The sequence below is a fragment of the Copadichromis virginalis genome, linkage group LG8 (assembly GCF_057382275.1).
Source record: "Copadichromis virginalis isolate Kocher_CV1m ecotype Utaka linkage group LG8, C_Virginalis_male_GT1.1, whole genome shotgun sequence".
NCBI lineage: Eukaryota > Metazoa > Chordata > Actinopteri > Cichliformes > Cichlidae > Copadichromis > Copadichromis virginalis.
Genome location: NC_140625.1, coordinates 3,655,376 through 3,682,083, shown reverse-complemented (window position 1 = coordinate 3,682,083; position 26,708 = coordinate 3,655,376). Strand labels below are relative to the sequence as shown.

General features: G+C 42.8%; 2 protein-coding genes across 2 annotated transcripts; both read right to left on the bottom strand.

Moving 5' to 3' along the window:
• Nucleotides 1-788: 788 nt before the first annotated feature.
• galk1 (galactokinase 1) lies at nt 789-26,218 on the bottom strand. The gene is made up of 8 exons (XM_085465427.1): nt 25,929-26,218; nt 25,496-25,685; nt 25,251-25,370; nt 24,526-24,661; nt 24,241-24,422; nt 23,519-23,669; nt 23,286-23,448; nt 789-1,133 (listed from the first exon to the last, which is right to left on the bottom strand). The coding sequence occupies exons 1-8, from the start codon at nt 26,091-26,093 to the stop codon at nt 1,059-1,061; spliced, it is 1,182 nt and encodes a 393-aa protein (XP_085321553.1). The 5' UTR covers nt 26,094-26,218; the 3' UTR covers nt 789-1,058.
• On the bottom strand, nt 13,281-23,279 carry LOC146702525 (BTB/POZ domain-containing protein KCTD21-like). Its single transcript, XM_085465428.1, has 2 exons — nt 19,977-23,279; nt 13,281-17,739 (listed from the first exon to the last, which is right to left on the bottom strand). The coding sequence occupies exons 1-2, from the start codon at nt 20,385-20,387 to the stop codon at nt 17,275-17,277; spliced, it is 876 nt and encodes a 291-aa protein (XP_085321554.1). The 5' UTR covers nt 20,388-23,279; the 3' UTR covers nt 13,281-17,274.
• Nucleotides 26,219-26,708: the final 490 nt, after the last annotated feature.

Here is a 26,708-nt window from a genome sequence, read left to right as displayed (position 1 = left end):
ATCAATTCATTTGATATTTGATGCAATATTTGTGTTTTTGTTTTGGTTATTGGTGTTCTCCATTATAATGAAAAAAACCATAAAATCTAGAGATTGTTGTTTGTTTGTTTTTTCCATGAGTGATTAAACTCAAAAATTCAGCAGGGAATCAAATATGATTTTATTATAACTAATGTGATAACAAAACTTTTTTTTTTTATTTACACATCGAGGCACAGAACATGAAGCTAAATAAAGTATCCTCAATGAAAAGATATTTCCTTGATGTCCCCAGGTGTTGTTTTCATGAATCCTTAATGTTAGTGTATAGGACAAAAAATGTATTTTCATGTAAAAAAAAAAAAAAGAAAAAAAGTAAATAAAAATATTTAATCAGTAATACTAATGACTTCTAGTGGGGCTAATTCCTTTTCTTCTTTTTGTGTGCAGACTACTCTCACCTTCTTGTTGTTAATTGTTCTAACTAGTGGTTTGCACCTTGATGTAATTTCTATTCATAAAGGCATCTCTTGATGTAAGATTTGATGATATCTTGACTTGGTTAGATGTCATGAAGCTTTTTTTCTTAAAATAAATAGTAATTAATAAAATAATTGAACAATAATTTTCCTGTTTGTCTAAATTAACTTCAGCAGTCAGTGGTCATATATTGACCCCATAAAATCAAAGTTTACTGAAACGACCTTCACATTTAAGTGAAATTTATCTGTGTGCTAATATTAGCTGACACATTTCAATATAGAATTAAAATGAAAAAACAAGTTAAAACAAAAAAAGTTCTGAAAACATTCACATTTTAGAAACATGGTTTATTAATAGAGATGTGGGATCAATATAAAATCATAAATCGTAAATAAACCCAGCTGGATTTCCATATCAAAAATATTAAGCAGTTGCTACAAGTCATCTTAAGCAAAGTTTTTTTTATAAACATGTTTCAACAATAAAGGCACTTGCCCAACTCTTTTCAATCAACATTAGTGTGTATTGCAGTACACCACTTAATGAAATTAAAGAAAGAAAATCAAATTAAAGGAATGCAGAGGTGTTGACAAAGGTCAGGTCAAAGTGAGAACTTGCGTGCCCTGTGCAGGAGATGTGACATAGAAAGTCGCAGTCCCACTGTATTTCTCCTGTAGAGGAAAAAGGAGAAACACACACAGAGACACAGTATGCACAGTGGGTAAAACTACATAAAACAACAATTATACATATTTTTTGCAACCTTATCTGAGAACATTAATAAGAAGTGTGTGAGAAGCACTTTTAAAAATCACTTTCGCTGACAGTAGTAAATAAAAACTAAAGTTCACCCCATGAAAGTTCGCGGGGTGGTCAAGTGGAAACAGCCAGATTTTGTGTTTCAGCTACACACCTGTCATCATTACTCTGGATTAAACTATTGTACCTCCTACCATTTTACTACTTACATAAAACGTTTTAATTAGTTAATATTTTAAGTAAGTAAAATGTATCTATATAGCACTTTTCATAGATAAAAATCACAAATTGCTAACAATAAAACCAATAAAACAATGAATTGAAAAAGATAAATCAACAAATTAATTTAAAGCTCTTCTCTATAGAAATATCTTCAGCTGCTTTTTAAAAGAGTCAATAGACGCTGCACAGTGTACAGACAGTGGAAGAGAATTCCACGGCCTCGGTGCCACTGCCCGAAAAGCCCCATGTGTTTTGAACCAGTACGTGGGACCAACAGCAACCTCCGACCCCAAGACCTACGTACTTGGGAAGAAGCATGAGGTTTCAACAGGTCAGAGATATACTGGGGGGCTTCATCATGTAGAGCCCTAAAATCTAAAACAAAATTTTTAAAATGAAACCTAAAATTTAACAGCAACCAATGAAGAGAAGTCAAAACTGCAATAATGTGCGATATCTTGCTAGTGCCAGTTAAAAGTCCTGCCTGAGCATTCTGAACAGTTGAAGGCGATCCAAAACTGATTTACTGAAACAAGTCAAAAGTCCGTTATAGTAATCCAAACGAGAAGAGATAAAAGCATGAATAATCATGTCAAGTTCCGCCTTTGACACCAGTAGTCTGAGTTTGGAAATGTTTCTTAGATCATAAAACAGTTCTGAACCAGTTGTTTGTAGTGATTCTCAAGTGACATTTAACTGTCAAATATAATGCCAAAATTTCTGAGACATGATTGAACAAAAACTGATATGCTGCTTAATTTCTGAAATCATATTGTCAGGAGCAATAATCAAAGTTCCTGTTTTATCTGTATTTACAGTGGCTTGCAAAAGTATTCGGCCCCTTGAACTTTTCCACATTTTGTCACATTACAGCCACAAACATGAATCAATTTTATTGGAATTCCACATGAAAGACCAACACAAAGTGGTGCACACGTGAGAAGTGGAACAAAAATCATTCATGATTCCAAACATTTTTTTACAAATAAATAACTGCAAAGTGGGGTGTGCGTAATTATTCAGCCCCCTGAGTCAATACTTTGTCGAACCAGCTTTTGCTGCAGTTCCAGCTGCCAGTCTTTTAGGGTCTGTCTCTACCAGCTTTGCACATCTACAGACTGAAATCTTTGCCCATTCTTCTTTGCAAAACAGCTCCAGCTCAGTCAGATTAGATGGACAGCGTTTGTGAACAGCAGTTTTCAGATCTTGCCACAGATTCTGGATTGGATTTAGATCTGGACTTTGACTGGGCCATTCTAACACATGGATATGTTTTGTTTTAAACCGTTCCATTGTTGCCCTGGCTTTATGTTCAGGGTCGTTGTCCTGCTGGAAGGTGAACCTCCGCCCCAGTCTCAAGTCTTTTGCAGACTTTTGCAATCTTTCTTCCAAGACTGCCCTGTATTCGGCTCCATCCATCTTCCCATCAACTCTGACCAGCTTCCCTGTCCTGCTGAAGAGAAGCCCCCCCAGAGCGTGATGCTGCCACCACCATATCTGACAGTGGGGATGGTGTGTTCAGAGTGATGTGCAGTGTTAGTTTTCCGCCACACATAGCGTTTTGCATTTTGGTCTCATCTGACCAGAGCAGCTTCTTCCACATGTTTGCTGTGTCCCCCACATGGCTTGTGGCAAACTGCAAACGGGACTTCTTATGGTTTTCTGTTAACAATGGCTTTCTTCTTGCCACTCTTCCATAAAGGCCAACTTTGTGCAGTGCACGACTAATAGTTGTCCTGTGGACAGATTCCCCCACCTGAGCTGTAGATCTCTGCAGCTCGTCCAGAGTCACCATGGGCCTCTTGGCTGCATTTCTGATCAGCGCCCTCCTTGTTCGGCCTGTGAGTTTATGTGGACGGCCTTGTCTTGGTAGGTTTACAGTTGTGCCATACTCCTTCCATTTCTGAATGATGGCTTGAACAGTGCTCCGTGGATGTTCAAGGCTTGGGAAACCTTTTTGTAGCCTAAGCCTGCTTTAAATTTCTCAATAACTTTATCCCTGACCTGTCTGGTGTGTTCTTTGGACTTCATGGTGTTGTTGCTCCCAGTATTCTCTTAGTACGTACCCGGGTATTTTTGAAAACGCAGATTTGTCTATGCGTTTGCACCTTTCGTCCACACCTAAACGGCGTTTTCGGTGACTGAAAACGGAGATTTTTAAAAACTCGGGCCAGGGTGGATATTTTTGAAAACTCAGTTTTTGCATTTACATGTGGACGAGAAGAACGGAGAAAACGCAGAAAACGCAGCGTCAAAGGTGTGCGCCTTTTTTGATGTCACACTGTGCGCCACGTTATTGTTTCGGTGAAATGAATTTCTACAATACTGTTACTGTTAATTGTTCTCTCTGCAGTGTTTAAATGCTTACACATACACACAGTTACTGTCCCTCCACACATACGACTCGGTTCTGCTTCTATGCCCCATCCTTGTTTACTATTTCCCACCGAGGCTTCTAGACTTCTGATTGGCCAACATTTCTACACGGTAAGGAATATATCGCCACCTGCTGCTTTGGCATGTTCCTAGCAGCGTTTTCCTTCATTTCTGCGTTTACATGTGGACGGGATTATTTTTGAAAACGGAAAATTTCCGTTTTCAAAAATACCCGTGTACGTGTGGACGTAGCCTTAGACAACCTCTGAGGTCGTCACACAGCAGCTGTATTTGTACTGACATTAGATTACACACAGGTGCACTCTATTTAGTCATTAGCACTCATCAGGCAATGTCTATGGGCGACTGACTGCACTCAGACCAAAGGGGGCTGAATAATTACACACACCCCACTTTGCAGTTATTTATTTGTAAAAAATGTTTGGAATCATGTATGATTTTCGTTCCACCTCTCACATGTGCACCACTTTGTGTTGGTCTTTCACGTGGAATTCCAATAAAACTGATTCATGTTTGTGGCTGTAATGTGACAAAATGTGGGAAAGTTCAAGGGGGCCGAATACTTTTGCAAGCCACTGTAACAGAAGGTAGTTGTTTAGCCATTGTTTGATTTCTGACAGACAATTATTTAAACAAGACAATTTATAAAACTCAGAAGCTTTGAAAGAACAGTATAACTGAATGTCACCAGCGTAGAGATGAACAGAAATAACGTTTGACAATTTGGCCTTGAGGGAGTATATTAAGCAAATAGAGAATCAGACCCAAAACAGATTGCTGAGGTCCCCATAAGGCAGAGCTGATATTTCAGACAAAACTTGATTCATACAGACACTAAAAGATCTCTCAGATAGATACGACATGAACCATTTTAAAACAACACCAGTAATCCCAAGTCCTTAAGCCTATTTATCATGATACTGTGATCAACAGTATCAAAAGCAGAGGTGAGATCCAATATAAACAGAACTGTGTACTCTCCAGAGTCTGCTGCCATCAAAACATCACTATACACTTTAAGTAAAGTGGTTTCAGTGGAGTGCGATTTGTTGAAATCAGACTGGAAAATGTCCAGAACATTATTTTTCTACAAAAAGTAGTTAAGTTATTCGGCTATTGTTTTGTCTAAGACGGGTCGGCAACCTGCGGCTCTAGTCCTCATACTGCGGCTCCATGTGGTTTGGGAAAATAAATTAGAAGTATTTAGCTGAAGTGTATTTCATTTATGTTAGTTCTTTTTTAACTTTTAGTTTTAAATTGGAAGATTATTGTGATATTGAAATATAAAAATAAAATTAAATTCTACTATTATTTTTTCATCGCTCAAAATAAGTGTCACACTCGTGGAAGCCGGTATACCCGCCGAAAACAAACACCGCTCACGCCTCACAGATGACAGCTGTTAAGCTGCCTCCGTAAAGCTGAAAGTGACTTTGTACAGCCCCGATTTGCAGACGCTGTGCACAAAGGTTCGGGAGCAGAAGTCCCATTGTAAACATATCACGGCAGACCCGACAATGTTTCCATGAACATGCTTTTCAGCATCTCTTTATTGACCACTTTTCACACACGGTTGCTGTACGCATACAGCCGGCTGTAGCTTTTCAGCTCGCAGCCCGACACACACCACCAACAACACAACAGCATAGATGGCACAGACGTTAAGGCAGCGAGGCGTGATTGCGGGTGCCGCTCAGGTGTGTCCGCCTCCCCTGCAGCAGCACTGCAGGCCACGCCCCGCCACACACATTAACCAGGTAAAATACATATTTAGGCAGAATTTTGCAAATATCTATTTTTCATTTTTTAGCAGCATAGTGCTTATTTCCCCAATTATTTTTTAAAAGTCAGGTCAAGGCTCCAAAAGCCCAAAGGCGATATAAGGGTAGCGGCTCACAACAGATTTTGTTTGCTACATGGATCATTCTAGTTCAGCTGGGTGTCTTTCCTTTTGTTATATTAGGCATAGAGGTAAAGCATAAAGGTAAAAAAAAACCCAGTATATACAGTGTTATCTTCATTTTAGATGTCACAAAGTATTTGCGGCTCCCAGTGTTTTCTTTTGCGTGGAAACCGGGTCCAAATGGCTCTTTGGGTCTTAAAGGTTGCTGACCCCTGGCCTACTTGTTGTTCCTAGAGTATTTAAAAGTAGAATGGGAGGCAGAGCCTTCAGTTTTCAGGCCCCTCTTCTGTGGAACCAGCTTCCAGTTTGGATTCAGGAGACAGACACTATCTCTACTTTTAAGATTAGGCTTCAAACTTTCCTTTTTGCTAAAGCATATAGTTAGGGCTGGACCAGGTGACCCTGAATCCTCCCTTAGTTATGCTGCAATAGATGTAGGCTGCCGGGGGATTCCCATGATGCATTGAGTTTTTCCTTTCCAGTCACCTTTCTCACTCACTATGTGTTAACAGACCTCTCTGCATTGAATCATATCTGTTATTAACCTCTGTCTCTCTTCCACAGCATGTCTTTATCCTGTCTTCCTTCTCTCACCCCAACCGGTCGCAGCAGATGGCCCCGCCCCTCCCTGAGCCTGGTTCTGCCAGAGGTTTCTTCCTGTTAAAAGTGAGTTTTTCCTTCCCACTGTCGCCAAAGTGCTTGCTCATAGGGGGTCATATGATTGTTGGGTTTTTCTCTGTATCTATGAAGCGCCTTGAGGCGACTTTTGTTGTGATTTGGCGCTATATAAATAAAATTGAATTGAATTGAAGACCATTATGAAAAGGACAGCGAGGGAACAGTTTACCCTGCCCGGGATAGGGTTACCGGGGCCCCGCCCTGGAGCCAGGCCCGGGGAGGGTGCCCGAGGGCGAGCGTCTGGTGGCCGGGCCTTAGTCCATGGGGCCCGGCCGGGCACAGCCCGAAGAGGAGACATGGGCCCATCCTCCCGCAGGCCCACCACCCGCAGGAGGCGCCATAGGGGTCGGGTGCATTGTGTGCCGGGTGGCGGCCAGGAGTGGAGGCCCTGGCGGACTGACCCCCGGCTGCCAAGACTGGTAATAGGGACATGGAATGTCACCTCTCTGGTGGGGAAGGAGCCTGAGTTAGTGCGTGAGGTTGAGAGGTACCGGCTAGATATAGTCGGGCTCACCTCTACGCATGGCTTGGGCTCTGGAACCAGTCTCCTGGAGAGGGGCTGGACTCTGTCTCAGTCTGGAGTTGCCCCTGGTGAGAGGCGGCGGGCTGGGGTGGGTATTCTAATATCCCCTCGGCTTGCTGCCGGTACGTTGGGGTTTTTCCCGGTGGACGAGAGGGTTTGTTCCCTGCGCCTTAGGGTCGGGGAACGGGTCCTGACTGTCATCTGCGCTTATGCGCCGAGTGGCAGTTCAGAGTACCCAGCCTTCTTAGAGTCCCTGGGGGGGGGGGTGCTGGAGGGTGCTCCACCTGGAGACTCTGTTGTCCTACTGGGAGACTTCAATGCTCACGTGGGTAACAACAGCGAGACCTGGAGGGGCGTGATTGGGAGGAACGGCCTCCCTGATCTGAACCCGAGCGGTGCTTTGTTATTGGACTTCTGTGCTAATCACAGTTTGGCCATAACGAACACCCTGTTCGAACATAAGAGTGTCCATAAGTGCACGTGGCACCAGGACGCTCTAGGCCGTAGGTCGATGATCGATTTTGTAATCGTATCAGCAGACCTGCGACCATATGTTCTGGACATTCGGGTAAAGAGAGGGGCTGAGCTGTCAACTGATCACCACCTGGTGGTGAGTTGGATCAGGTGGCGGGGGAGGACGCTGGACAGACCTGGTGCACCTAAACACGTAGTGAGGGTGTGCTGGGAACGTCTAGCAGAGGCCCCAGTCCGCGAGATCTTCAACGCACACCTCCGGCAGAGCTTCAACAGCATTCCGAGGGAGACTGGGGACATTGAGTCCGAATGGACCATGTTCAGCGTCTCCATTGCCGAAGCTGCTGCATTGAGCTGCGGCCGCAAGGTGGTTGGTGCCTGCCGTGGTGGTAATCCCCGAACCAAATGGTGGACACCAGAGGTGAAGGGAGCCACCAGGCTGAAGAAGGAGTCCTATCGGGCTTGGTTAGCCTGTGGGACTCCGGAGGCAGCCGACAGGTATCGACAGGCCAAGCGGAATGCGGCTCGGGCAGTGGCTGAAGCAAAAACTCGGGTGTGGGAGGAGTTCGGAGAGGCCATGGAAAAAGACTTTCGGACTGCCTCGAAGAGATTCTGGCAAACCGTCAGACGTCTCAGGAGGGGAAAGCGGTGCTCTACCTGCACTGTGTATAGTGCTGGCGGAGCGCTGCTGACGTCGACTGAGAAAATTGTCAGGCGGTGGAAGGAATACTTCGAGGACCTCCTTAATCCCACTGACACGTCTTCCGAGGAGGAAGCAGAGTCTGGGGATGAGGGGAATGACCCGCCAATTTCCGGGGGCGAGGTCACTGAGGCAGTTAAACAACTCCTTGGTGGCAGAGCCCCTGGTGTTGATGAGGTCCGCCCCGAGTTCCTGAAGGCTCTGGACGTTGTAGGGCTGTCCTGGTTGACACGCCTCTGCAATGTTGCGTGGAGATCAGGGGCAGTACCTGTGGACTGGCAGACCGGGGTGGTGGTCCCCATCTTTAAGAAGGGGGACCGGAGGGTGTGTTCCAACTACAGGGGGATCACACTCCTCAGCCTCCCTGGGAAAGTCTATGCCAGGGTGCTGGAAAGGAGAGTTCGTCCGTTAGTCGAACCTCGGATACAGGAGGAACAATGCGGTTTTCGTCCTGGTCGCGGAACACTGGACCAGCTCTTTATCCTCTCCAGGATACTTGAGGGTGCATGGGAGTTTGCCCAACCAGTCTACATGTGTTTTGTGGACTTGGAGAAGGCATTCGACCGTGTCCCTCGGGGTGTCCTGTGGGAGGTGTTGCGGGAATATGGGGTGTCTGGCCCATTGCTACGGGCCATTCGATCCCTATACAACCGTTGCAAGAGCTTGGTTCGCATTGCCGGCAATAAGTCGGACTCGTTCCCGGTGGGTGATGGGCTCCGCCAGGGCTGCCCTTTGTCTCCGATTCTGTTCATAATTTTTATGGACAGAATTTCTAGGCGCAGCCAAGTGGCGGAGGGCTTTCGCTTTGGTGGCCTCAGAATCTCATCTCTGATTTTTGCAGATGATGTGATTCTGTTGGCTTCATCGGGTGAGGGCCTCCAGCTCGCACTGGAACGGTTCGCAGCCGAGTGTGAAGCAGCGGGAATGAGGATCAGCACCTCCAAATCTGAGGCCATGGTTCTCAGCCGGAAAAGGGTGGAGTGCCCACTCCGGGTCGGGGATGAGTTCCTGCCCCAAGTGGAGGAGTTCAAGTATCTCGGGGTCTTGTTCGCGAGTGATGGGAGAAGGGAGCCGGAGATCGACAGACGGATTGGGGCTGCAGCTGCAGTAATGCAGACGCTGCACCGGTCCGTCGTGGTGAAGAGGGAGCTGAGTGTAAAAGCGAAGCTCTCAATTTACCGGTCGATCTACGTCCCTACCCTCACCTATGGCCACGAGCTGTGGGTAGTGACCGAAAGAACGAGATCGCGGATGCAAGCGGCAGAAATGAGCTTCCTCCGAAGGGTGGCTGGCCTCTCCCTTAGAGATAGGGTGAGAAGTTCGGCCATCCGGGAGGGGCTCAGAGTAGAGCAGCTGCTGCTCCACATCGAAAGGAGCCAGCTGAGGTGGTTCGGGCATCTGACAAGGATGCCCCCTGGGCGCCTCCTGGGTGAGGTGTTCCAGGCATGTCCCACCGGGAGGAGGCCCCGGGGCAGACCCAGGACACGCTGGAGAGATTATATCTCTCGGCTGGCCTGGGAACGCCTTGGTATTCCCCCGGATAAGCTGGAGGAGGTGGCTGGGGAGAGGGAGGTCTGGGCCTCTTTGCTTAGGCTGCTGCCCCCGCGACCCGTCCCCGGATAAAGCGGATGAAGATGGATGGATGGATGGATGGATGAATTGAATTAAGATCTTTGATACAAATGTTAATTTTGATATTGGCCTGTAAATGTTTGGAAGAGATAAAATCTAAAACATATATAATATATGCAGCTAGATAGCATAGTGGTAGGACTACATGCCTTTGTAGGCCTACACGCCTTTGGAACAGGAGTCGCAAGTTTGATTCCCACCTGGGGGGTCTTTATCCAGTAAGGGTTCCTAGGCTAGACCCCCACATATTAAAATGGTAAATGGTAAATGGCCTGCATTTGTATAGCGCTTTTCTAGTCCGTAAGGATCCCAAAGCGCTTCACACTACATTCAGTCATTCACACACTGGTGATGGCAGCTACATTGTAGCCACAGCTGCCCTGGGGCGCACTGACAGAGGCGAGGCTGCCGGACACTGGCGCCACCGGGCCCTCTGACCACCACCAGTAGGCAAACACGGGGTTAGTATCTTGCCCAAGGATATTTGCCATGCAGCCAGGATGCAGCCTGGGATCGAACCACCGACCTTCTGATTAGTGGATGACCTGCTCTGCCACCTGAGCTACAGCCACCCCTATTAAACCAAACCATCCAGATTGACAGCAAAACAACTAGAAGCTCAGTGTTCCAACTGTTTGGAAAAAGGAACTGCTCTCACGGTGTTGTACCTCGTCAATCACGAGGTACAACACAAATGCTATGGCAAGGGGGAGCCAGAACGACAGGTAAAGGGAAAAATTATATCGCCCACCCAAGATTGGGTACCAATGGAAGAAGGATCATTGACTGCGAGAGGTACTGACCACAGCCGGTTACCAAGATACTACGAGAGAGGATCTACCAGCTGATGTGAATGTAGCACTACAGACAATACCTACCGTGACCATTACCAGCTGATCTACACTAAAGCAGCAGTGATTAGTGAGATGCTTGGCTACAAGATGAACAACAGCAAAGAGCAGTACCCTCCATGGAGAAGGCCAAGATCAAGGTAGCACGAAGGGAGGTTAGCCAACTATCGGAGCTGCAGAAAGATGCAAGAAGTACAATAGAAGGTAGACTCACAGCCTTGGCCAGCCACTTGAAGAGGTACACCAGAGAGTTCGAAGGCAGGAGAATAAACTATACAGAACCGTCCAAGGTGTACTCTCAGTGGCAGGGGAACAATATAAGAACAGCACCACAAAGGCTGGAGACAGAGCAATACTGGAAGAATAGATGGGAGAACCCAACCCATAACAGCAATGCTCAGTGGCTAGTGGATCTAAGAGCACACCACAGCAACTCCCTGAACAGGGTCCAGTAACCATCACAGTGGCAGACACCCAAAAAAGTGTCTCCAGTATAAAGAGCTGGACAGCACCAGGCCTCGACATGGTTCACGCCTATTGGCTAAAGAAGCTCACTGCACAGTCCATGAATGTCTGTCAACACAAATGAACCAGCTGCTAGTCGATGAGAGATGGCTAACCGAATGCTGGACAGTCCTGATCCCCAAAGAAATAACATTTCTAATGAAACATCCATAGGACAGACACATCAATCTCAAAACCTTTTTTGGCAAAAAATTAAAGAGTACTCTTATGAAATGTTCAATTATTATTTAAACATGTGTTCCATGGCTGCCAGTGGCTGCATTTAGGCTGTGGAGATAAACCATGAATACTTGTAAAGCAGTGTTGGGGAGTAACTGATAATCTGTACCGGCGTTCCGTATTTAAAATACATAATATAAGTAACTGTATTCCATTACAGTTACTGTTTAAAGTTTGTTTTTGTTATTTCTGGAGTTGTTGTGTTACCCCCTCCTGCCCTCGAGGAGGCATAACACAAGTGGGGGCTCGTCCGGGATCTATTTTCCGGAGCTGTAGACAACTCTGGCGTTTGGTACAATGTTACTGCCTTGTATTTAATTATGGATTTTGACTTACAAGATTTCATTTGTGCGCCGAGTTCTTAGAAGTTTGACTTACAGTGGGGCAAAAAAGTATTTAGTCAGCCACCGATTGTGCAAGTTCCCCCACTTAAAATGATGACAGAGGTCAGTAATTTGCACCAGAGGTACACTTCAACTGTGAGAGACAGAATGTGAAAAAAAAAAATCCATGAATTCACATGGTAGGATTTGTAAAGAATTTATTCGTAAATTAGGGTGGAAAATAAGTATTTGGTCACCTCAAACAAGGAAAATCTCTGGCTCTCACAGACCTGTAACGTCTTCTGTAAGAAGCTTTTCTGTCCCCCACTCGTTACCTGTATGAATGGCACCTGTTTGAACTCATCATCTGTATAAAAGACACCTGTCCACAGCCTCAAACAGTCAGACTCCAAACTCCGCCATGGCCAAGACCAAAGAGCTTTCAAAGGACACCAGGAAAAGTATTGTAGACCTGCACCAGACTGGGAAGAGTGAATCTACAATAGGCAAGCAGCCTGGTGTGAAAAAATCAACTGTGGGAGCAATCATCAGAAAATGGAAGACATACAAGACCACTGATAATCTCCCTTGATCTGGGGCTCCACGCAAGATCTCATCCCGTGGGGTCAAAATGATCATGAGAACAGTGAGCAAAGATCCCAGAACCACACGGGGGGACCTGGTGAATGACCTGCAGAGAGCTGGGACCAAAGTAACAAAGGTCACCATCAGTAACACACTACAACGGCAGGGAATCAAATCCCGCAGTGCCAGACATGTTCCGCTGCTGAAGCCAGTGCATGTCCAGGCCCGTCTGAAGTTTGCCAGAGAGCACATGGATGATACAGCAGAGGATTGGGAGAATGTCATATGGTCAGATGAAACCAAAGTAGAACTTTTTGGTATAAACTCAACTCGTCGTGTTTGGAGGAAGAAGAATACTGAGTTGCATCCCAAGAACACCATACCTACTGTGAAGCATGGGGGTGGAAACATCATGCTATGGGGCTGTTTTTCTGCCAAGGGGATGGGACGACTGATCCGTGTTAAGGACAGAATGAATGGGGCCATGTATCGTGAGATTTTGAGCCAAAACCTCCTTCCATCAGTGAGAACTTTGAAGATGAAACCAGGCTGGGTCTTCCAACATGACAATGATCCAAAACACACCGCCCGGGCAACAAAGGAGTGGCTCCGTAAGAAGCATTTGAAAGTCCTGGAGTGGCCTAGCCAGTCTCCAGACCTCAACCCCATAGAAAATCTGTGGCGGGAGTTGAAAGTCCGTGTTGCTCGGCAACAGCCCCAAAACATCATTGCTCTCGAGAAGATCTGCATGGAGGAATGGGCCAAAATACCAGCTACTGTGTGTGCAAACCTGGTAAAGACCTATAGTAAACGTTTGACCTCTGTTATTGCCAACAAAGGTTATGTTACAAAGTATTGAGTTGTATTTTTGTTATTGACATTCTGTCTCTCACAGTTGAAGTGTACCTCTGGTGCAAATTACTGACCTCGGTCATCATTTTAGATGGGGGAACTTGCACAATCGGTGGCTGACTAAATACTTTTTTGCCCCACTGTATGTCATAAAGGGAGCAAGCACGTAAGGCTGAGTTCGACCTCAAACTTCAGATACGTCAGCTTGAAATTGAAGCTGAGAAGGAGGTAAAGTTAAAACAGCTAGAGGTGGAAGCTATGAGGCTCAACTTTAATGCTTTGAAAGGATTGCAACAGCACTGGAATGGCCAAAAGAAATGTGGGCTGTGCTACTGCAATGCAAGCTAGTGGGCAAAGCACTGGAGCTTGTGTCATCTCTCTCTATCAAAAATAGCATGAAATACAATGTACTGAAGAGTCCATCTTTCGTGCTTATGAACTTGTACCTGAGGCCTACCAACAAAAGTTCAGGAATCACAAGAAGTCTAATGGTCAAACATATGTAGAGTTTGCACGTGAGAAGGCAGTTCTTTTTGACAAGTGGTGCACAGCAAGTGAAGTGAAGAAAGACTTTGAAGCTCTTCGTCAGTTAATCCTATTGGAAGATTTTAAGAATCTGCTGATGAGTTCATTTTAACCCATAAAAATGTGTTTGCATCATCCCCTCGTTCAGATAAGGTTTTGATCACACGCTCACCAAAGCCTGATCTTGGTCAGCCTGAAGCCAGAGCTAAGCAACCATTACTTTCCCGTGAGGTACCTGAATGCTTCTATTGCCATAAAAAAGGTCATGTCATTGCTGATTGCCTTGCACTAAAAAAAAATAAGACTACACCGCCGCAACCCAAGGGCGTGGGTTTGATTCAAAATGTGTCGCCTCCCAGAACCCAAACATCTCAACGTGAAATAGATCCTTGTTTCAAACCTTTTATCACACAGGGTTGTGTTTCTTTAACAGGTGATACTGTTGACGACCAGCCTGTAACAATACTGAGAGACACGGGTGGTTCGCAGTCTATCGTTCGAGAGGGTATTTTGCCTTTGTCTGTTGAGTCATCCTGTCAGTCAAGTGTTGTGGTGTTGTAGGACCTTTACAAAAATCAAAGTCAGGGAACCAATACATCCTATCAATGATGTGTGCTTCTACTAGGTTTCCCGAATCAGTGCCCCTTTTGAAGGATCACCGCTCCTGTCATCAGTAAAGCTCTGGTAGGGTTCTTCTCAGTGTTTGGTCTTCCAAAGGTAGTCCAGACTGATCAGGGAACCAACTTTAAGTCTAGAACCTTTGCTCAGGCATTAAAAGCATTAGGAGTAGAGCACATTACATCAAGCTCCTACCATCCTGAAAGTCAGGGAGCACTTCACCAGATATTAAAGTCCATGCTCTGCAAATACTGTCTGGAGACAGGAAAGAACTGGGATGAGGGTATACCATTCTTATTGTTCGCTTCTCGTGAAGCAGTGCAAGAGTCCCTAGGCTTTAGTCCTGCAGAGCTTGAATTTGGACATGAAGTTAGAGGACCATTGCACATCCTTAAAGAACAGCTAGTTGTTCCAACTAAAACACTAAAGAGCATCCCTGAGTACATGGCTAAAATTAGAAAGCGCCTTAAATCAGCTTGCGCTATTGCCAGGGACACCTTAACTGCTAGGCAGCTAAGGATGAAAAAACACTATGATCGGAGAGCAGTTGCTTGTCAGTTTAAACCTGGTGATCAGGTTCTAGTTCTGCTCCCCATTCTGGGCTCTTCTCTGAAAACAAGGTTTTCTGGCTCGTACGTTGTGGAAAGGAAACTCAGTGAGACCAATTATGTTGTTCAAACTCCTGATCGTCGTCGCAAGACTAGAGTATGCCACATTAACATGATGAAACATTATCTTTCTAGAGAGAATAGAGAGAATGAAGATGATCCCCTCACTCCGCACAAGGTTAAGTCTAGCTCCCCTATAGCATGCGTAGCTTCAGATATAGCCAATGAAAGCAGTGAGGAAGATGCGGTCCTGCGCAAAGATGTGTCACAGGGGACGAGACTAAGTAATAGTGAGATTCTGTCTGACTTGTCCCACTATTTGTCTCACCTGTCACTTAATCAGGTTGAAGACATTCAGAACCTGATTGTGTCCTTCCGGTGTATGTTTGGGGATGTTCCTACCCAGACGAGTTTGATATCCCATGACATTTTTCTTACCAGTCCTGCACCCATTAAACAGCGTGCATACAGAGTCAATCCCATCAAAAGAGAAGTTGTGAAGTAGAGTATCTTGTTAGAAATGGACTTGCAATACCCAGTTGTAGCCCCTGGAGTTCCCCATGTTTGTTGGACATTAAAGCTGATGGGAGTCCACGGTTCTGTACGGACTTCCGCCAAGTGAATGCTGTGACAGTTCCTGACATGTATTCCTCGTCTCTCGTCGATAATTGCATTGATGACATTGGACCTGCCACATTTATGACTAAACTGGATATGTTGAAAGGTTATTGGCAGATTCCTTTAACCAAAAAGGTTTTAGCCAACCATTCAAGTTGGAGGTTGATGCTAGCGTGGTTGGGGTAGGTAGGTAGGTAGGACTTGATCACCCTGTGTGCTACTTCTCAAAGAAGTTCACTCATCCTCAGAGAAGGTCTTTTACAATCGAACAAGAAACTCTTGCCGTTCTGTTGGCTCTGCAACATTTTGAGGTTTATCTTGGATTAAGTGTGGAACCCATAAAAGTCTTTACAGACCTTTTTTGTTTTTCTAGGGTAAGAGCTCAGCTAAGTTTTGGTTTTGTCTTTTTGGGAACAACCTAACTGTCCCTTTCTCCCCCACATTTGTTGTATGAATTTGGGTTATTGTTTATGTGAGAAAGCTGCCATTAAACTTGCTTTTGTTATTACACTTGTACCGAGTTTCTGGAGTTGTTGTGTTACCCCCTCCTGCCCTCGAGGAGGCGTAACAAGGTGATTATTATAATACAATTACTTTGTTGAAATTAATGGATTACAAGGTGGTCTTTTCCTGTTTCATATGTTATGCTGTCCCCTCTCTGATTTTGGTAGTTCCACACATTGCCGGAAACCCAAACAAAACACGAAATTAGAGTCCTATTAATGCTGGTGGCATCAGTTACACAATGGATCCGAAGCCAGCACAACAGAGCCAGCAGTGCATGAACAGGAATGCATTTCTTACTTGGAAATTCTGACACCACTTCATATTTAAAGAGGAAACGGATGGGTGAAATCTGACAATTCAATGCAAACTGTTTGGCAGCAACCAAGTTGCACTCAAAAGACTCCACCCCCAACCTAAAAAAACATCTGGAAGGAAGTTCTTTTTAAAAAACGAACGTTAGCCTACTGCAACTACCTTGTGTTAATTGTGGTAGCTATCTGGGTTATGTGCCACTTCAGTATCTTTGATGTACTATCGCTGTGTGACTGTTACAATTGATGAATAGCATTAACAACCTGCTAGCTGCAAATAATCGTGCAGTTCTGAAAGCAGTCGATGAACTAACCTGAGATAATGCCAGCTAACAATGTTAACTCGGTGGCGAGTAGCCTTCAGTAATAATATTAAATCACACAGCAATAGTACATTCATGTAGTTGTAAAAAGCATGACAATATATTAAAAGCATTCAGAATACGTTACTCTCATTGAGTAACTTAACGGAATACGTTACAAACTAGATTTGGGGGCATGTATTCTGTAATCTGTAGTGGAATACATTTTAAAAGTAACCTTCCCAACACTGTTGTAAAGTGAGTCACAATATATGTCACACATTTAGCCGAGTGACTAACAGTGAATATTATCATTCCTTGGTGTGTGCTCTAGTACTACTCACACTGCACTACTTTTAAAAACAGTTGCCATTTTTAAACAGAGCCCAAACTAAAATTTGAAGTTGTATCCTCAATATCAGAATTTCCACAAAAAAGTACATTTTATTTACCATTTTATTAATAAAGCACATTTTGCATTATTTTTAGTAAACTCTATGATAGCAAAAGAACCACAGATAATGACCTCCTAGTCATAATGTGTCAGTAAATCTAACTCCATGTCATAGAGAATTCATTGCTTCAAATTTAACTCCAGGACTAGTAAAGGCTATCTCATCTTATCCTATAGCTTATTATCTTGGTATGTTCTGGTTTTCCTAGTCACTTTCATCCAGTGCTCACGACTTCACAAGACGAAGTGAAGTGCAGTTAAGAATATCTGCAGGGTCAGGAGAGACTAGATCAACCTTGAACCCCTCAGCAAGTGATATCTTCAACAGCTCCTCCAAAAAGCCTTGCATGTCTGTGATTTCACAGTGACTGTAGTGCATGTTCATCATGTCATCCGACCACGTGACCTCAGGGCTAGACAAAGTTAGACCCCTGTATTGCTGCTTGTCATACTGTTCCTGTGGGAGTTCATCAGGCTTTGGCACCCATTCCAGTTTCAGTCTGTTCTGCCTCGGACGACATAGGTGAGGGCTGTTGAGACCCTGGGGTGTCCTGTAGGAGAAGCGCTCACAAAGCAAACCTAGAAATGCCCTCCAGGTACAAAAGAGGTCGACTGTGAACGCTCGTACAGAGCATGTGCGGAGTTCATAGTTTTCAGGCCCATGGCGCAAGTTAAAATGGAGAACACGGACCTGAAATAAGAGGGAAGAACATACTGACTACATATCCCCCAGAGTATACACAAACAAAGAACCGGTTGTTCCATGGCTACACATGCAAACAGGTGCACAAACACAACCTCTGTGTATGTCTTGTATATACACAAAACACTAGCTGTGATGGTTTATTGGGAAAAGTTATTTGATTAAAAAAACCTTTGCACACCTGAATGAGGAACAGATAGAGTCTAACTAGAAGCAGAACAGAACCAAACACAGCCTATCCCTCAACATGACTGTACTCTCTGCTCATATTTCATTCATATTAAATAATTAGTTAATTTTTTGTTAAGCCATAATTTACCAAATTGCTATGCAATTTGAATGTGGTATGATATTATGCACCTGTTCTTGACTAACTTATGAAATCGATTAAAACATAACAGTTGTCCAAAAGCATAAATAACACCTGTCATCATACTTACACTATTTATTAATTCATATTATTTATAGGGTATTTCCTTTTTTCTCGCTCATACATATGTAGGTGATGACCTGCTGCACAGTTCTGAGGAGATTGTTTTTAATTTTAAACGTTTACAGATTTCACTTTGACTACAACTGTCACATTGAAACTTCTGTCAATATCATCACTGATTAATGGCATAAACATTTGGAAAGTACTAATCATACCCACTATCCTATAACTGGATGATTGAAACTTCGGTGTTGGCTAGTTTTGTTTATTAGGTTAACTTCTTCACTAAAACACTATTTGATACCAGAGCTTTATAAGAAATGGGTCACCTCCATCATATCTGTATGAGCTAAATTAACAATCAAAATGCAATTAAGATGTTAGGCAACATCATTTTCTCATAAATTGTAAAAAAAAAAAAAAAGTACAGTCGTAGCGTAAAAAAAAAATGTACAGTTGCAATAACTATTGCTACCACAATAGTTATTGCAACTAATTTAATGCACTTCACCAATACTATGACTGTCCATCATTATATGCAGTAAATATGTGAGGGTATTCGGGGGTTTGGGAAATGCACCTTCTTTCTTTCTTTACTGTGCAAAAGTCTTCGGTCAATCCTCATTTCTTTATATTTTGCTTCCAATGACTCATTTCTTAAAGAAGTCTTCAGAAACAGATCTTTCTGAAGGTCTTTCAAAGTTTTTTGTTTTGTTTTTTTTAATAGGAATATATTTTGTGTTTAAGCCACTTAGAAAAATGGAGCAGCCTGTTGAAAACAAAACAAAACAAACGCACACAACATGAAACTATCTGACCAGTTTCTTTTGTTGAATATCAGATAAATGGTGATAATAACAGAGTTCGAAAGGCATAAAATTGTTTTTTTTGTTTTTGTTTTTTTACCCATAAGGCAATTCCACACAGCTCTTCACTAGAAACTTGGCATAGCTTGGCAAGGTGTGGTTCTTAAAGGACAAGAGAGGAAGGCGCAGATTACACAAGAACTGTATTCAAAAAAATCAATGGCAACAAGTCAAGCCAAATCTGACATTCTTGGTTCAAACTGTTACAACGTTTGAGGGAAGGTAAGAGTGAACAGTGAATAAAACAGGAGGTTCTAACACAGTTTGAGGCTGCATTTCAGCCAGTGGTGCTGTAATATATTTTCCGAGCAAAATATAAAGAAATTGTTGCCCAAGACTTGCACAGTACTGTATATAGAGTGCAATCAACCAGAAACTGCCTTTTGTGTCATTTAGCATTTATGGAAAAAATTACAAATTTGGAGGCTATAGGAAATAAATGGTCATTTTAACAAATAATTTGGGACAGTGCCTGCTTTACCATTTCCTAAAAAGCAGAAACACTTCTGACTGAGTCAGGATTCACTAAAGAGGTGCAGTAACAAGGTTTTTTTTGGCTAGCCTTACTGCATATGCACTTGTAGGACTTTTTCTTTCGGTGTGCAAACTTCAAGAAGGCATTTTACTGATGTTTGAGCCATTATTAAATGTGCAGACACTGTCCACACATGTTTGCTGAGGTCAAATTGAGAAAATAATATAATGTCTCGTTTTTTATATTTATTATCTTTGTACTACTTTTGAAAAACAAAGGTTATGGACTTTAAATAATTTGCAAACCATTTTGTCCTGTTTCTATTTTTCTGCACTTAAAAACAAACTGTTTGGCTTGTAGTTAGTGGTCAAGAGTAAACATGATCGACTAACCTAATAAAACAAACCTATTATGAGCAGATGAACAGTCTAGCTAACCTCATCACACGTACCTTGGAGTCGACTTTTACTATCATGATGGCTCCTAGCGGCCCACCTCTAAGGCCCAGAGGCACCGATACCTCATAGTGACGAATCTCCTCCAGCAGACCGGGTATCTGGAAGAAATCTGCCTCTCTCCTGAGCAGTGCGAGTTCAGTGAAGCCATCTGGCAGATCCAAAGAGCCAGAGCGCAGGTAATTCAGAATGTAGCGAAACACTTTACCGTCACGGTCTATGAAAATGTTGCCGCAGCTGTCCCTAAGCATAGGAACTTGTCCGGTGAACATGGTGCCTAGCATCGAGTCACGGCAGCGAGTTAAAGTGTCTAAGGTTGTTGTATAGACTTCTCCACCGACGTTCAAGCACACAGGGTCCTTAAGAGAGTTCTTCATGCTGTCATCTGAAGAGTTGAGATCCAGCATCCTGTAGGTGAAGCTGTGCTTTTTATACCTGTGAAGTCAGTGTTGCTTTTGTGAGGACAAGAATTATGCCCTGTTCAGGAATGTCGAGGACTGTGGAAGATTCAAGTATTTCTTTTGTTTCCCCACAAAGCCTTTATTCCTTTGACAGTCAGCAAGCCACAGTAGTGTCCTGGATACAGCCAAGTTCGGAGAGATACAAGAAAATCTGCCAAATCTGATTCAGAAACTGAAGATAAAACTGCCGTTTCAAAATATGGAAAAAGGCTGCTGTTCTTTTTCTTCTCACTGCTGCTTCAAAGTCAAAGTGACATCTTTATAGATGCCGGCATTTCCAATGATAATCTGCGGCCGAAAACTTTTATTGATGCATCTCTTATAAGATCCTGAATTGTGTCAACCAGCAGCAGGCCTACCGGGTAACCAGAGTAGCATGCCAATGACTGGACTCTTGGCTCCGTCTCAATGAAACTTGCTTTTATTCTCAGCTCTCACCCACTGTCTCTGACTCTCACACACTGGAGATGTCTGAGCAAGACACAGGGGACTGGGGATTTGTCTGTAATGTCCTCTTAAAGTGATAGCTCACTGAAAGGTGTTTTTATCCACTGTTAACAAATGAACAATGCCCCACACATTTTTCTTCTCATACACTGTCAGGAATGCTAAGATTTACCAGAAAAGAGAATAAAAACAGAAAAATAGAGTTACCTACCGAAAAACAAACAAAGCAAAAAACTGATTTTGTTCCTATGAAAAATACAATTGCTGAAAGGAAATGCTAATAAATTATTCCCTTCTTTGGAGCGCACGATCAGGTGTCAAACAAAACAAAAAAATGGCCCCTTGAGGATGATCCCAAAAGCAAGTCAGTCTCCGTAGACTCTCACGTCAAAATGCCCAGAAAAGATTAGCATGTTTAAAGCCTGGCACAAACAAACTATTTTGGTTTCCATGGACAGTTTCCCCCTTTATAACAATTGTACAGGGTCCTGTACTGTGAGCAACATCTTTCTGTAATCTAAGTTTACTTAGCCTGATATCTGCAGTGAAGACACGTGGTCACACAAACATAGCTCTCACTTTGTTAACCCAGGGTTTCACTTGGATGTTTTCACACGAAAGAGGCGGTGTTGGTAGTATCTGCTCAGTCACAACTATAGATAAGTGTAATGGCAGCAGAGCGGATAATTTTACAACGATAAAACTACACTATGAAATATGAAGAGGTTAAATACATAATACAGATGCTACAGACAGCATATGAGAGGAAAAGCACTGCATGAGTGCATGATTACTTTATGTGTTCTGGCACATAAGACTGGAAAACAGCTACTACGTGTATTAATAAAATTTAGCGTATGTGAAGAAGAGATGGCAAAAATGCTGACTGTGTCAGACCCTGCACCCTATACATTAGCAGTGTTTGTGGGGCCAACAACTACACACACACACACACACACACCTATACTGTAGTGGTCATTAACGTAGCCAGTAATGGACTGTTCATACACCACTGTACACTATATGTCGATGAGCCATAAACCCTCATAGAATGGCATAATTTAATATGTTGTGCAAAAGTCTTGAGCCACCACTCATTTGTTTAAATTTAGATATCTATTTAAATATTTATTATCTCTTTATATATCTGTGAAGGCAAACATGTTGCAAAATGCAAGAGCCTGCATAATAAAAAGTGAGAATGTGTAAAAAAAATTTTAATGTAACTTGTGGGGACCAGGATTTTGGTCCCCACAAGTTAGGCTAGCTCCCCAGTGCCAGCTCAGATAACAGTTGTTGTTTCAACACACATTGCTACCACTGCTGTATCCTCTACAAACTGTCTTGTGTAGATGACTTAGTGAAACAATTAATTCAACCGTCTTGTGACACAACATACATCCTCTATATTGCACAAGGCTGTAACCATCAATAACTTTGCATCTGTCCATTACCAGCTATTTCATTTTGTACAAATCCACTCTTCTAAGTTTGTGTGGTTTTTCTGTCTGACCAGATGCAGCTTTCTGCACCATCTTGTACTTATCACCACACTGTGTTTATGTGCTAAAAGAGAAATTTCCTTCCTTGTTACTAAAATAGATTCTGAAGTATGATTTCACTAACTCAGATGGTGCAGCAACTGTGGCAGTTTGTCTTGAAACAACAGCTGTAACGTCCACATTTTGACTTTTTTCTCAAAACAGATGTTCGACTTTAATCTTGAAATTTCAACTTTATTCTCAAAATTATGAATTTAGTTTTTCTTAATGTGGCCCTAACTAGATTTCTCTGTGGATTTGTATATTTAAAAAAATGCTACAGTTAATTCTAAGTTTTCAAACAAAATTTAATGATGGCTTAAAACTTTTGCCCCTATAATAAAACTTCAGACCAGGTATGACCATCAGGTTGCTCCAAGTCACGTTTAGCTTAGCACACTTTTAAAACAGCTAACCTAGCTCCATCACAAGGTTAGCTTTTACTGAACTGTTATATTTGGAATTGTACTTTCTACAGATTTTATTTAATTGCATTTCATCTTAATTTCTAACATGTAAGTTTGTTTTTATTTTTAATTTGCAACAAATATTTCTTCAAAGTGATCATTAAAGCACTCCTGATCCTGACTGATTAAATCCACACAGAACTCAAATATACACACATATTGTGTAGTATATCACAGGGCATAAAAAAAGCCTTGGATTTTTAAATCTATATATGCCATTAGATAAGTTTGTACTGAAAAGCTTATCACTGACCAATAACAGTGTCTCCTAAGTGTTTGTTTTAAGGTTACGAGCTTTACTGAATATGTAGTTATTTGATTCTACTGGTCGTGGTCATCCTGATAACCACGACTACATGCTACATCTTTATACATGTGTGTGTGTTAACCTGTATGTGGTGTATGGTCCTGTCAATGGCCTCAGCGAGTAGCAAAGTCACAGTGCATCCACCGAATCCTCCTCCTGTCATCCGGCTGCCGAAGACGCCCTCCACTTCCATGGCTGCAGACACCAGCTCATCTAGCTCCCTGCAGCTCACCTCGTACAGATCTCTGCCACAGGGACATCGAGTTACAACATGCCTGACAGTGACCTATACAGTAACTCATTTGCTATCTGTACCTCAGACTGTTGTGGCTCTCAACCATATGTTTGCCAAACTCCTTGTATTCTCCTCTTTCTAGAGACTTAGCAGCTTGGACAGTTCTTTGGATCTCCTCAATTACATGGCGAGCTCTTCTGTAGGTAACATCATCCATCCTTCCCCTGGCCTCTGAACCGATAAACAATAAAGAGGGTTAGCTTTAACTGATGAGTTTAAAAAACCAAAAAAATATATACAGTCATCTAAAAGTACTGAAATGCTAATAAGTGCTTTCAAATGGCAAACAAGTGGTTGAAACTTAAAGTTATGTGTGTAAAAAAAGTAAAGACAAGTCAAAGGTCAGCAAAATAGAAATGCTTAAAAAGTTCAAAGCAGTAATAAAATAAGTGAAACATTTATGAATTACTGTAGTGGTGAAAAATTTGAGTCAGGCAGAAGGCGATACCTTAGGCATGTTGAATAAACCATGTAATTTTTTTTACTTCATATTATTAAAACTCTCAGTTACCGGCTCTCATAGTACATTATTGGCAAATAATTTATTTGGCTTTTGCAATAATTTGAATTCCTACACACTGTATATAATTAATAAAAATAACCTGGACTCAGATAAATACTTTAAGACCTTGTTTGTGGGGACTGTAAGTTGTGGTTTTTAAGGCTTTCAAAGACCTGCCAATGAACTGTAAAATAGTAAGAGAAAATGGATTACAACAGGACGGAAAAAAAACATCCACACCCTCTAGGTCCTTCATCGTAGCATCCCTCAGACTGTCCTTCCCCAGAATGGAGGCAGCCGTCTCACATTGCCTGCGTCTTATGGGATACTCACTGCAACTCAGAGAGTGCCTTACATTGGAGTTGGTGATGAGAATGACCAGGCCTGGATCTGTCAGAGGAACAGGGGTGGCCTCCAGCGATCTGTCAAACACATTTTTTTTTTCTTTTTAATTTTAATGAAAATATAGTAACAATGTCTATCTTGTGTAACCAAAGACCATCACTCACTAGATGCTTGTACTACCTGCAGTCAATGAGCAATGCATGGCCCTCCTTGCCAAGAACAGATACAAACTGATCCATAATGCCACAGGGTACATCAGCATGAGTGTGTTCAGCCTGCTGACAGGCTAATGCTTTGGACACCTGGTTTCCATCATCTATGAGAAAAAGAAAAGTAAAGAGTAGATCAAACGGCTCCAACACCATCGGCCTGTTAGTGAAATCAATAAGCATCGGCTGTCAGTACGAGTATGGTTAGACGTTAAGAGCGCTCAAACACTCTAACCATATCTTGGAATACATTTTGTTTTAGCATGAAAGCTGTTATTGCCAGGCCACCATCACTCTAACAAAGAGTGAACAGCAATGGCCCCATCAAAATGTGCCACGTGAGACTGAAAACAAACACACGTGTTGAAACAAGCAGGTAGCAGAGAGGTGATGAGAGGTCAGGACTGTATATCACTTATTCCTTAAGTGAATCTGAAGGCATTTACTACTTGAGAAGTCTTCTTTTGGCATAATGACTTAAATACTACTGGGTAGCTTTATCAAGAATAATACAGCATCATATATCGGCAGATTATTCTAAAATCTGAACGAAATCAAAACAATAAGTAAAATAAATGGTAGAGTATAATAACTGCAAGGACTAAATGTAGTGGAATAGAATAAGAAAGCAGTATAACGCAGAAATACTTGAATTAAGTATTCAGTCACTGCCATGTCCTCTAATATGACTCTAACCTGGCTTGAGTTGCTGCAGGAAGGTGTAAAAGGCCACCTCTAGAGAGGCAGAGCTGGACAGTCCTCCACCCAGGGGGACACTGGTGGCTATCACTGCCCTGAAACCTGGGACTGGAGAAGCTAAAACACAAGACACATAAAAAGTAGACTTTTTGGATTTGTTTTTTAAATTTTGATTGTGAGATTCTGCTTGACATCTGTTCTACTTCACTGTGACAGTATAATGTGTTTACAGTCTTGTTTACCCCTGTAATGGTGTATAACACCCTTTACATAGTTGGCCCAGCGGGGTAACCCTGGAGACAGTGCAGATCCATCACGAGACAGGCAGAAGTCCAATCGGTGAGGCTCGTCAGCGTCGAAGGCTGCGGTTACCACGGTAACATCCTGGCCGGATATTTCACTACCCACCACCACAGTCACTAAAGGAAGGGCCTGACAGCAAATGCACAAGGAAGTGCTTAGTTTTGTCTTTAGTCTTTGTGTCAAGAAGAAATTTCTTTCCAGAAGTTATTTAAAAAAGAAGAGAAAAATCACTGCTGCACTATTCTTACTATTACTAGCATAAAATCCGTTTGTTAAAATCACATCTTTGTCTGTTTTCGACATGAAAGTGATAATGCAAGACTCAGTTCAACAGATGAAGCTTTCTATTGAGTGGCAGTGTGGAACTGATACCATTGGAAGCACGAGTCCCTGGTTGTAGTCGGTGTGCTCTCCTATTAGGTTCACTCTTCCAGGCGCGCACACCGCCACTCGAGCAGGTTCCTCACCGAACATCTGTCCGTACAGTCGCCGGGCCTCCGAAACAAGCTCGGACACACTCGGAAAGCAACTAGCCATGTAGCAGATGTCTTTAAAGGGTTCAACAAAAATGATGAGCTGGCAGTGTCAACAGACAGGCGAAGTGCTCGAGCAATCATGTGACGCGTCCTTCTGCTTTTTCTTCTTCTTCTTTATCATTTATTGGCGGTTGTCAAACAGCAAAATGGTAAATTACCGCCACTAACTGGTGTAGAGTGTGCCCTGAAATATTAAAAAAAAAACCTACAAAAAATCCTTCCAAACAAATTAGTCTGTCTTAAAAAAAACTAAATATGACCTGATAACTTTCACTCTTCGAGTTCTTGCAAAGTAAATCTAACAAATCCAGTTTCACTTTCATATAACCGAGCTTTTAAATCAGTTTTCTTCTTTCCTCGTCACATTTCTGGCAGTGCACTAAAACATGCTCCATGGTGTTATCTTCTCTACTGCAGTCACATTTTCTTGTATGGTGTTTTCCTTTTAAAAATAACGTGCTATTCAAACCAGTGTGCCCAAATCTGCCTCTCTCCTGTTCCTTCCTGTGCTTCTCATTTCTCCTGTTTTCTTTTGGATTGTGTAAAACCATCACCTTTTCCTCTCTTCCTCCCATTGCTTTTGCCACCTTTCTTCCATTTTCTACTCTTAATCTCT

Bases quoted from the DNA above. Each gene is read 5' to 3' on its own strand.
- LOC146702525 (XM_085465428.1), bottom strand. From the start codon at position 20,387: ATGCTGGATCTCAACTCTTCAGATGACAGCATGAAGAACTCTCTTAAG. The intron at 17,740-19,976 runs GTACGTGTGATG...CTCTTATTTCAG, and splicing joins TAGTAAAAGTCGACTCCAAG to GTCCGTGTTCTCCATTTTAA.
- galk1 (XM_085465427.1), bottom strand. From the start codon at position 26,093: ATGGCTAGTTGCTTTCCGAGTGTGTCCGAGCTTGTTTCGGAGGCCCGG. The intron at 25,371-25,495 runs GTAAACAAGACT...CTTGTGTTTTAG, and splicing joins TGTTATACACCATTACAGGG to CTTCTCCAGTCCCAGGTTTC. The intron at 24,662-25,250 runs GTTAGAGTCATA...TTTTTCTCATAG, and splicing joins CCTGCAGCAACTCAAGCCAG to ATGATGGAAACCAGGTGTCC.